Raw genomic sequence first — 12625 nt, forward strand, 5'->3', positions numbered from 1 at the left:
GTTTAACCCCAGCACACTCAGCACGGACAGACAGGTTAGGGCAGTCCTGCAGAAAAACAGGGCAGCATTTGCAACCCATAAACACGACTGTGGACGGATGACCGGCTCCGTACAGATAACTGGACCGGACCCAAGACCCCAGAAACAGTACGGATTTCCCCTAGAAGCAGAGGGAGAAATCCTAAAGGTCATAGAAAGCTTGTTAGAACAGGGCGTCCTAAGACCGGTAGCCTCGACTAACAATGCCCCGATTTGGCCAGTAAGGAAACCCGACGGATCATGGCGCTTAACCATTGATTATCGGGAACTCAATAAAGTCACCCCCGCAGCAGACCCACCGTTGCAACAAGTCCCGAGACCATGCTCAAACAGGGACTCCAAGCCCGATATTTCACGGTTTTGGACGTCAGTAATGGGTTCTGGTCCATTCCATTGGAAAAGGCGTGCCAGTACAAATTTGCCTTCACTTTCCGAGCTCAGCAGTACAGGTGGACATGCACTCCCCCTCCATTTTCCACCGACAGCTGGCAAATGGACTAGCAACATTTTCTCGCCCCGAATGTCTGGTACAGTATGTAGACGACCTACTACTGCAGACAGACACAAAGGAAGAGCACATTGAGCTTGTGTCCGAATTCCTGGAGTTACTACACTCCATTGGCTGTAAAGTAAACCCCAAAAAGGCCCAAATATTGGAAGAAAAGGTGATATATTTGGGTACTATCATCAAACGCGAGATCGAGCACAAAAGAATTGACTCGATCGCTAAATTGCCCCTTCCCCAACACGTGTCAGCCCTCCGGTCGTTTTTAGGATTGGTTGGCTACTGCCGAAACCACATTGACGGTTTTGCCAGCAAGGCAGCGCCCCTCTCAGACCTCCTAAAGAAAGGAACCCCCTGGGAATGGCTTCCGCAGCATACAGAGGCTGTGGAATCACTAAAACAGGCACTCATAGCTGCCCCCGCACTACAAGTTCCCAACCCGCTTTCCCCTTTCGCCATAGAGGTAGCGACCACAGACTGCGCCCTTTCAGACGTGCTCCTGCAGGAACGGCACGACCAGCTAAGACCCGTAGTTTATGCCTCCCGAATTTTAGATGCTGTGGAGCAGGGATTTTCAGCCTGTGAGAGGCACCTGCTCACAGTTTTCTGGGCATTCCAGTACTTTTCCTACATTACCGGACTGAACCCCATCACCATCTTGACCGACCACACCCCCACACAACTTTTACTGGACGGACGACTTAAAGACGGTACCTTCAGCCAAATCCGCGCTGCTCGGTGGACCCTTCTCTTACAAGGACGGGACATCACAGTAAAACGGACAAAGACTCACACATACTTAGCGGACAATCTACAATACCCCGGAACCCCCCATGAGTGTGAAATCATCTCGCCCCACCATAATACAGACCCCTTTATAGCCAGAACACCCCCCCCAGAAAACTAGCCACTCCATCTCAGAACCCCCCTCACCCGGACACGTATGACCCCATCAGGATTTATGTGGATGGATCTTCCACAATGCTGGATGGGCAACGCATAACAGGTTGTGGGATTTATGTGGAGGACGCGCAGGGACGCGCCCTCGAAGAAATCGCATTAAAATTGCCCGGTCACTTAGGCGCGCAGGCAGCAGAGCTTGCGGCCATCGCCTACATTGTAGACCACCCAGATTCCTTCCCCAGCCCAGCAGACATATATTCAGACAGTCTGTACGTCTGCAACAGCCTCACCGAATTTCTTCCCCTCTGGGAAACAAGAGGATTTGTTTCCGCGGATGGAAAAACCCTCCCCTCAGCCCCATTACTCCGCCATATTCTGGAAAAGGCCAAGAACAGGACTTTTGGCATTATAAAAGTCCGCAGCCACCATCGTTCTTCCCCCCCCTGGAAATGTAAAAGCCGACGCGCTGGCTAAGGCAGGATCCAGGCATGGGTACTTTTGGAAGCCCCCCGGGAGCGCCCCAGTGAGTGCGCCAGTGAGTGCAGTTCAGATCGCGCAGACTAGGATCGAGGATCTAGTAGCGGCCCAGAAGCAGGATAGTGCTCTCACTGAGATCGTGAAAGGGAAGTTTCCAGCCTCATACGAGAGGTTCCGGAATACCATAACCACACATGATGGTGTGGTGCTAAAAGACAGCCTTTACGTGGTTCCTGTACAAGATAGGAATCAGATGATCTGTCTATTCCATGACGGTCATGGACACCAGGGAATAGAACCCACCGCAGCCCACCTCAAGCAGCTTTGTTGGTGGCCAAATCTTAAAGAGGATGTATCCCATTACATCGAAAATTGCCTCATCTGCGCGCAAAACAACCCAGATAGGTATGTCAAAAAGGCACATCTCAGCCACACCCGACCCGTTAACGGCCCCTGGACTAACCTGCAGATCGATTTTATAGGTCCATTGCCCCCTTGCAGGAATGGCTATAAATATGTTCTGGTGGTCATTGACACTTTTACAAAGTGGGTGGAAGCATTTCCAGCCCGCACCAACACCGCGAAAACCACCGCCAAAATCCTAACCCACCACATCTTCACAAGATGGGGACTCCCCCGCAGTATTGAATCGGACCAAGGTTCTCACTTTACGGGATGGGTCATGCAGAACGTCCTCATGATATTTGGCATAACCCAAAAATTTCACATTGCGTACCACCCTCAGTCGAGTGGTATAGTGGAGCGCATGAATCAGACCCTAAAAACCACCCTTAGAAAAATGGTCCAGCAAAACAACACCACTTGGGATTCGGTCCTCCCCTTTGCGCTGATGTTTTTGCGTAACACTGTTTCCACCTCCACAGGTTTCACCCCGCACACCCTCATGACCGGACGCCCCATGAAAGGGACAGAATACTTGCTAGGTTTAGACCTAACCAGCCCCGAAGTCACGGCCCTCACCCACGAGAAGGCCGTGGAACAACTACTTGCAAATATAAAAACGGCTCAGCTAGCAGCCGCTGTTAAACCACTGTTGCCTCGCTGCACCAGGGACCTAGATTTGATTCTGACTTTGGGTGTCTGCACGTTTAGCACACTGGGCTAAATCGCTGGCTTTGAAAGCAGCCCAAGGCAGGCCAGCAGCATGGTTCAATTCCCGTAACAGCCTCCCCGAACAGGTGCCGGAATGTGGTGACTAGGGGCTTTTCACAGCAACTTAATTGAAGCCTACTTGTGACAAGCAATTTTCATTTCATTTCATTTCTCCCCGTGTCTGCGTGGGTTTCCTCCGGATGCTCCGGTTTCCTCCCACAGTGCAAAGATGTGCAGGTTAGGTGGGCTGGCCATTCTAAATTGCTCTTAGTGTCCAATAGGTTCGATGGAGTCACGGGGATAATAAGTGGACGTAGGTTGTGAGCTCTTTCGAAGGATTGCTGCAGACTTGATGGGCCGATTGGCCTCCTGCATTGTAGGGATTCTACGATGATTCAATGAATGAATACAAATTGTGTAATTATTCCATATTAGTCCATGTGAACTGTTATATATATTTATTTTATTACTGTATTCTACTTTCTATATTGCTCTGCATAATTAATCGCCAGTAGTCCTTTCCTGTATGTGTGCTGATAAATACATGGTTGTGTTGTGCGGGGGCTGGTCTCTGTGTTGTGGGTGGGATTTGGCCGTTTCTCCCCTCGCCACCCTCTCCTGAGCTGCTGCCTCTCTGGGTCTCATTCTTCTCCCGGGTCTCCAGGTGGAAACATGTCTTCAGCAGCTGCCCCAGGGTCAGGAGCATCAGTCAGCGGGCGCCTCTGCTTCACCCTCTCCGCACTCATTCTCACTATCACAGGTAAGAAATGCCCATTGAAGTGTTCCCCAGCCCCAAGGCAGCGAGCGCTGTGTGAAGGCGCATTCTCCCCGCCTCCAGGTATCTGCACACAACCAATTTGGAGATCTCACTGAAACGACTCAAAGTAACAAATGAATCGGTAGAAAAAGAATTGCAGGAATTTGTGGAATTTTAGGGAAAATGACTGTTTTTCTTCGTAGATTAAGAGGGAGTTTTTTTTTGTAATTGATTGAACGTTCATTTCCAGTAAAGTCCAGTGTGTCTGCGAAGCTGTAGTTTGAGTGTGTACACATGTACAGTGAGAGGGTATCGGTCCCGGAGAGGAGACCTCTGCAGCGGCGGAGTTGCGAACGCAGATCCCTGAAACTTCTGTGCTTCTCTTTCGCGGCTTTTTGAGTTCTGTGTCCGAAATGTGCAATGGGAGATAAAGAGGAACCCGCCTTATCTGGGAGACGATGGGAAGGAAATAGAGAGGGGAAGCGAGAGTTGAGGCGTGGAACCCACCCAGCAGGGCGGAAAATTAGAGACTGAATAAAGACTGGAACATGAGAGAAAATGGATTGAGAGAAAGAGAGACGCGACTGAAATACAGAGGGAGAAAATAAAAACATGACTTAATAATGGAGAAAGAGACAATGACATTGAGACAACAAATGGAAGGTCCAGCTATATTCCAAAAGTTGCAGGAGTGGTTTGCAGCATATTTTATAAATGTCGCCAGCCCACGTTATTGGTGTACCCACCTGGAATTGTTTGTGTATCTATTTTCTATACTGGTGCATTACATACTATTCCCATTAACCTGAACATCCAGACATTATGTCGAGCTAAATGCATGCATACATTAACTTGTAAATGTTAAAAAATAATGCGGATAAAGTCTTTCCAACTCGGCAGTTTTAATATTTCACCTAGCTTTGTCATTAATCTTTTTTTTTAATTTGTAAACGGAGGGGGCCCGAGTTAGAGGTCGGGTCCTTGTTGAATGTAGAGCTGTTGTAAGAATTTGACTAAAAGTCTCTCAATGTTTGAGTGCGGATTGCCTAATATTTATGGCAGCCACTCCCTGGAGCGATGGTCAGGATTGTTGGGCGATGTTAAACGGAGACAGTCCTCGATTACCAATACTTCCAAAGATTCAAACCTGAATTATTGAAGAAATCTATTCCTCTTGTTCAACTATTGTGAAATCACAACTAATTTATGATTATATGAAATAAAATAAATCTTATTTCCACAAAAAAAATCGTTGCCAGGCGGTAAGTAGCTATTTATTCCCACCCAGAGATCAGACTGTTTGATCACTCTCAATTGCTGCATGATAGAAGAAAATAGACTACTTTAAACCTATACAATTTAATCTTCATCTTCACTCTAATGAGCAGCTTTTTTCTATTTTGTCGTTTGCCCCAGTTTCCCCTCCTTTGTCCTTCTTTATTTTGCCAACTGTGTTCTCTTTACTTCTGCTTCAGCTTCACACTTCAGCTCCATATTTCCCTTTCCAACAACCCATTTACCAGTTCCTTCTTGGACAGTCCCTCGGGGTTGAGGATGATTGCTTCCACTCCAGTTCGATAGGTTCTGAGATGGCTGATCAATCCAATGCACAAACTGTAGACTCTGCCATAAGCAGGGCAGGCAGTGCTTGGAAGGTCAAATAGATGTTGTCTGGAGGTTTGTGCACGCCCTCTGATGCCTTGACATGAAATCATAGAATGCATAAAGCACAGGAAGAGGCCAGTTGACCCATCATGATGGCTTGCTCTCTGCAAGTGTAAATCAACTCATCCCACACGCCAGTCCTTTCCTTTCAGCTGTATAATTAAAACCACAGAAAAGTTACAGCACAGGAGGAGGCCATTCGGCCCATCTTTCTCGGGCCTCCACGATTCTCCACCTCCACTGGGGGAATTCCCGATGGCGAGGTTCATTTGCGCTTTTAAAAATTGAGAAACAGGCACTGTGGCTGATGAGGGAGAGAGAGATGACGTAGAACACGCAGGGGCATGACTGTGGGCTGCCGGTCCTCACACTAGCTGAGCTGGCTGGAGTCTGGGGGTCCCTGCCAGGGGACGGCAGGTACATGAGCCCCCACGGGACTGTGGCGGTATCCAGGCATGGACCACCATTGCCGCAGCCTGCAAGGTAACTATCTTGCTGCGAACCCACTGACCATCCCTTGTTCTGCAGTGACACTGGCCGCCACCTGGCAAGGCATCACACAGTCTGCCTACTGACAACGCCCACAGTCACCCCTACAGGGTGGCACCAGACGGTGGCCGCGGAGCGTACTACTGGCAAGGGCAGCGCCAATCGACTGTACCTCTGGCAGCAGGGATGGGCACCAGGGCCAGAGACCCCTCGGAGTCGGACACTGACAAGGCCAGGGGTGCAGAATGGTCAAAGGGGGCCATGTGGGTGCAGAGTCTGCAGTGCCAACCGGGGCCAACATGTAGACCATTGGACCTGGTTGGGCTCGGGGCTATGCCCCATTCTAACATATCATCCTTTCACTTGCTGTAGACAATGGATATTGGAATTCAACAAGCAATGGTGGCCTTTCTGCTGGTCACCGCAGCCTTGGGGGATGCACTGCGGCTGTACGAGCTGGAGCTGCTCAAGGAGGAGAAGCTGCAGCAGCGGAGCCTGCCCCTGAGGAACAGGAGGCAGCTGCTGAGGATGATGAGCCGGCGATCCAATAGGCTGAGGAAGAGGAGGTGCAAATGAGGCACCACATGAGGCTTCTTGTTTGTTGGCAGCACCTGTCATTCGAGGACCTGACGGACCGGGCATGCCATTGAAGACCCCGGCTGAGCAGGGAGACAGTGCAACATAACTGCCAGATCATAGCACACGTGGTACCACGGGGAAATGGGGGAGGACACCCACTCCCAGTGGCCGTCAAGGTGATGGTCTTCTCCACAATGGGATCCTTCCAGGCACCGAGTGGGCACCTGGCTGGAAGCTCACAGAGCTCGGTGAACAGGTGCACCCATGGGAGGCCCTATATGCCCAGTCGGCACAATATATCCATTTCCATGTGGACTGAGCCCGCCAGGATGCCTGGACAGTGGGGTGTGCAACCATCACTGAACTGCACCAGGTCCAGGGGGTGATCAATGAAATGCATTTCGCCCCACGAGCACCTGCAGATGATAGGTCACTCCACACAAACCAAAAAGGGTTCCACTCGATGGATGAACGTGCAGCTGGTGTGAGCCCATGAGATGAGCATCATGCACATTGCGCCCGATACCCGGGCAATGTGCACGATACCTTCATCCTGGCACACTCAACGGTTCCTGGCCTCTTCGAGACTCCCCCCCCCCCCCCCCCCCCCCAAACTGGGGGTTGGGTCCTGTGCGACAGGGGTTATCCGCAGCATTTGGTGACCCTCTGCAACAATGCCCATGCAGCATCCAGGGCCGTGATCGAGCAGTGCTTTGGCATTCTGAACATCAGCCATGACTGTGCCATCTCCCTCTGGGACTGGGCTGGGCCACCTCCCTCTGTGTCGGTGCCACATCAGCCAGCGCCTGGGCAATGCCACTGACACTCTCAGCCATGGCCCGCTGTGACTGGGCCATGCTCAGGAGCGCCGCTGCTATGTCCTGGTGGTTTTGGCACATGGCTGCCTGTGAGAGGGCTTGGGCCTCGACCACCTCTGCACAGATTGCCTCTGGCCTTGGACATGCTGATCCATGGCCGAAACCCTCGCCTCCAAGCTCTCCACCGCAGACACCATCTATGAGGTGTTGGCCTGTACGGCACGCATGGCCGGCACCCCTCCTGCTCCTGTACACGGTTGGACTCCTCCTGCGGCATGGTAACACAGTGGTAAGCACAGTTGCTTCACAGCTCCAGGGTCTCAGGTTCAATTCCCATCTCCGGTCACTGTCTGTGCGGAGTTTGCACATTCTCCCCGTATCTGCGTGGGTTTCCTCCGGGTGCTCCGGTTTCCTCCCACAGTCCAAAGACGTGCAGATTAGGTGGATTGGCCATGATAAATTGCCCTTAGTGTCCAAAAAAAGGGAGGTGGGGTTACTGGGTCACGGGGATAGGGTGGAGGTCTGGGCTTGAGTAGGGTTCTCTTTACAAGGGCCAGTGCAGACTCGATGGGCCGAATGGCCTCCTTCTGCACTGTACATTCGATGAAAAACCTGCACCTGCAGGTGCTGGATGCTCACCGACAACCCCTCATGCAGTCCCTGGCTCCACAGTCAATGGGACTGTCCATTCCAGAAGCCCAAAACTCATCTGGACGGCAACTAGTCCCTGGGACCGGCCCACCCTCTGCCCGTCCACCCCTCCGAGTTCCTACCTCCACCTGCTGTACTGGAGCAGCTGTGTGATGCACACCACATGGTGCCCCAGGAGCCTCTTCACTAAAGTGCCAAACCGAGGTGAGTGTCTCTGGGATGGTGAGGGTGTTGAAGACAGCTGTGACAGGAAATCTGTGAAGTCCTCAGACTCGAGCTCCAGGGTGTCCTGCTTTTCCGGTCGCTGACTCGCATCCATGTCGGTGTCATCATCGCTGGTTGGCATCTGGGGTACTGGCCGTGGCTGTGGCTGGGGTCAGGGGACACCAGAAAAGCCCACCCCATATCCTGCAGATCCTGCAAGACACAAGATAAGATGCATGATTAGACCGCAGGGTGATGGGGGTGTGTTGGGGAGGGGGAGGAGGGTGTGTTTTGGAGAGGGGAGTAGCGGTGGTGGTGGAGCAGGGTTTCTGGGTGGTGTGGATATTGGGGTGATGGTGGGTTTGAGGGTGGTGTTAGGGGTGGTGGTGGATGTGCAGATCTCACTTCCTCGATCAATGCCGTCCTCCACCCCGTCGACTTGGGCCCGCCGACCATGTCCAGGGCCCGCTGCTCTGCCGCGGTGATGGGCTGCAGGTCCAGCGGTTCTCCCCAGTCTTCTCCGAATCCTGGCGGTGTGGCCAGTCTTCTCCTGGGGGGGCGGGGGGGAGCAGCGAATGTACAGTATTAGACAGTCTGATGCATGGAGCACAGGGAGTCAGTAGTTGGTGCTTCAGTGGCCAGGGCGCCCGGCCATGGCGGCCAGTATGCGTGCCTGCATGCAGTGCAGGGAGGGGGTCCAGCTGCCCTCCGGGTGGGTTAACGGGTGTGTGACAGGGGGTTGGTGCTGGGGGCACAGTGCTGCCTACTTATCCTGGCTGCCCTGAGGAGGTTGTGCAGTTTCTTCCGACACTGCTGGTCGGTCTGGACAGTGTTGCTGACGGCCTCTGCCACCTGCACCCAGGCACGGCGAACAGGGGCGGCTAGCAGCTTCCTTCCCGGGCCGGGTTACAGGGTCGCGTGCCTCTCCTCCACGGTTTCCAGCAGGGTCTTGAGCTCGGTGTTCGTACAACAGGGTGCCGCTGTCCTCGTTGCCATCATGTTGGCAGGGATGGTGTGTGTGGGGAGTGAAGTGTGTATATGCAGCTGAAGCTTGTCAGCTTCTTGAGTGTCAATGTGAACCCGGCAAATCCGGCACCGTTTCTCATTAATCAATTCTGTTCCACGTGATTCCGGTGTTAGCCCCTCAATGTTCGCTGAATCGGTCCAGGTGCAGTGCCAGTTTTGCTGTCGTGGAAGTCCATGAATCCTACTCCACGTCAACACTTAGTCTCAGGAACAGAGAATTTCGTCGTTTTCCAATTTTCCTCGCTAGTGACTTAACAAGGTTCCTGTCTAGAAAGGCAGCAACCTCTTTTTAACATATTTTAATAAATTTAAATATAATTAGTGGGCGTCCCCGCCATATGTTCCCCCCCCACATTTCGAACTCCCCCCTTGTCAACATGACGTCATGTTGGTGAGGTTTACAGCAGGCATTTAAGAATGTGAGACAGTAGACGAGACCCTACTGGGGGTACACAGTGGGGTGAAAGGCATGGGGACATTGTCCCCAAGGGAGGTATATTTTGAGGGGGTTCCCTTATGTGTTGTGTGGGGTGGGCGGATGCCCCAGTGCTTGTATGGGGGGGGGGGGGGGTTCCTTTAAATGTAGTGTGGGGGGTTCTCTGGTCCTTGTATCAGGGGTGGGTTCTCCTTATCCGTTGTGGGAGGGAGTATTTGTTTAGCGCAGAGCCGGCTCCGCCTCGCCAGCGTTCCGGCGTCAGAGGCACCTGCGGCATTTTAAAATTCTTAACTGCTGCATTATCTGGCGAGAAAAGCCAGGGAGCTGCACGCCACTTTTCTCACCAGAGCCGGCACTTAAGAGTAATTATTGGAAAATTTTGCCTAATGTTACTAAAGCTGTTGTGCCAAAATTTGGATGGGTAGAATTGGGAACAAGTATTTACAGCCATTAAACCTTGTGCCCTTAAAAAAATGGCAGCTAAATTCTGTGCAACTGTATTTTAGCAATTCAATAATCTGAGATCCTGGGCATGTGAGTTAAGTCCGGGTTTTTGAGGGTGGGTCACAGGCGGGTGTCAGAAGGGTTATGGAGGGTAAATTTTTTTTTCCAATTAAGGGGCAATTTAGCGTGGCCAATCCACCTACCCTGCACTCCACCTACCCTGCACATCTTTGGGTTGTGGGGGTGATACCCATGCAGACACTGGGAGAATGTGCAAACTCCGCATGGACAGTGACCCGGGGCCAGGTTCGAACCCAGATCCTCAGCGCCATGAGGCAGCAGTGCTAACCACTGCACTACCTGGGGTTATGGAGTTAAGGTTTGTGGTTTTTGTGTGTCCGGTCTCAGCACTGGATTTCTGAGTCCTTCTTGTGTCAAATCGCAAGATGTTCCTGTCATAGGATCGTGCTGCTCTCCTCCTCAGACTTTGAGTGAATTTAAGGTAACGGTTTAGTCAATTTCAAGATTTCAGTCCGTGTTCGACTGAGAGAGCGCGATCAATGCATGAAGAAAGGGGTTTAAATCAAAATTGCTGCCCTGAATTGGTTGTTAAACTATGTTGTTGCAGGATTTTGTTTTGTAAATACCTCCCTACCTTTCCTCATTGTCAACCAGGAAGTTTAACTGCCGTGTTTTCATGCAACCAACAACTTTACTTGAAAAGTCATTGTGACAAGATTTTGGGTTTGAATCCAGTCACAAGTCCATCCTCTCATTCTGTCGTAAGTGATCCCATGACACTGTGCTGAAGACACACGAGCATTGGGGTTATCACCCCGAGCACTGGCCAATATTTTTCTGGGAAATGCAGCTTGGATAGGATACTTTAATTCTCTGCAGCATTTATTGGGAGCTGAGTTGTGTGTGGAATTCTAGTTCAGGACGAGGGATTGTCAATAATGATAGAATAATGGTATCAAGAAAAAGATGGCACCATGTTTACATTCTCCAGTTTTAGTTTTTCTTTATGAGAAGGGGGATGGAGGAATTAATATTAATACGCAACATGTACAGACTGGGTGAGAATTTGAAAACCTATACAGTCCATAATTGGGTAGATTGGAATATAGGGACACAATTAAATCCTCGTGTCTGTTCTGCCATTTAATGAGACCATGACCAGTCTGTATTTTTACTCCATATCCTGGACACCTTTGTTTAATAATCCTTAAAACACTTTCTAAACTAAAGCTATCAGTTTCAGTTTGGAAATTTCCAGTTAACTCCCAGCTTTAATAGTTGTATGTGGGAGAGAGTTCAATATTTCCAACATCCTTTAAACTAGTATGGCAGAGGGGTGGGTACCTAAGCAGGGTGACAAGGGAATGAGAAACAAAAACAGTAATAAAAGAAAGAACATTAAAATGCAAAAACGGTAGACTGGGTAATCAAGGGAGAAGGGCAAATAGGGCCACAGTACAAAGAAAAGTTAGGATGATTAAAAATGGCAAAAAGGCAAGCCTAAAGGCTTTGTATCTTAATGCACAAAACATTCAGAATAAGGTGACAAACATGCAATGCAAATCGAGGTAAATGGATATGATCTCAACCATTACGGAGTCATGATTACAAGGAGATCAAAACTGAGAACTTAATTTTCAGGAAAATTTGACCTTTCGGAAGGACAGGAGGGAAGGAAAAGGGGGTGGGGTAGCACTGTTAATGAGAAATGAAGCGAGGACAGTAGTGAGAAACAATCGAGACTCGGATGATGTAGAGTCTTAAAGGCCAGCTGGCGTGGGTCCCAAAGGTCGACCAGTTGGCAAAAGTGGGTCCTGAAAAGAACTGGGTTAAGTGAATTATCCTCATGGAACAGATTTTCTCTAATTTACCTTAAATAATGTCATACAAGACTCATCAGTGTAAAACAAATTGCTAACATTTTTGTGCTGTTGGATCAGTGCCTACTAAGAACTGGATGGAAACTTTCTCAAACTACTTTCCCAATGAGCTTTGAGATACATTTTTGTTCCATCTATCTGGGCTAGATTGAAGTCCAGATGCTGGTGGTGAGAGGGCACAGTACTACTCCACCCAGTCTCTCTTGATAAACATCTCTTAAAATAAATCTAAACAAAGCACATCACAAATTGTTTGGTGCATTAATAGACTGAATAAGTATGGAGAGTACATATAAATAATCAGTGTCTCAGAATCGGGATCCAAATTAATTCAAACATTTGACATTCTAACAGTTAAAGTGAATGGAAAATTGAAACCGTTGGTAATTAGAAGTAAAATCATAAAATGTTAGAATTTACATCTTTCTATTATTTTAAAATATGTTGAAAACAGAGCTAATGTTTTTGCAGGTCTTTATTAAAAGTAGATAGAAAATTTGAACTGTTGACCTCCACTTGCTTGTCCTAGTTTTCTTGAAATGTCCTGACTTGTTTGACCTACAAAAAGGAGTGTTATAACCCGCACGGGTCTCATGGGTTAGGGATGATTCACTACCC

General features: G+C 49.8%; 1 protein-coding gene across 3 annotated transcripts in view; it reads left to right on the plus strand.

Annotated features, from left to right (window-relative positions):
- LOC140398106 (cell surface glycoprotein MUC18-like) overlaps positions 1-12625 on the plus strand; it is a 340911-nt gene that overhangs the window by 16766 nt on the left and 311520 nt on the right. For 2 of the 3 annotated variants that reach the window (XM_072486360.1, XM_072486361.1), the window contains exon 1: positions 3631-3797. The exons of the other annotated variant lie outside the window; for it this stretch is intronic. In XM_072486360.1, the coding sequence (XP_072342461.1) occupies positions 3710-3797 (88 nt within the window). In that variant the 5' untranslated portion in view covers positions 3631-3709. Of the gene's footprint in view, positions 1-3630; positions 3798-12625 lie in introns of those variants that run through there. 3 annotated transcript variants of the gene reach the window in all.

This window comes from Scyliorhinus torazame, chromosome 21, assembly GCF_047496885.1.
Source record: "Scyliorhinus torazame isolate Kashiwa2021f chromosome 21, sScyTor2.1, whole genome shotgun sequence".
Classification (NCBI taxonomy): Eukaryota; Metazoa; Chordata; class Chondrichthyes; order Carcharhiniformes; family Scyliorhinidae; genus Scyliorhinus; species Scyliorhinus torazame.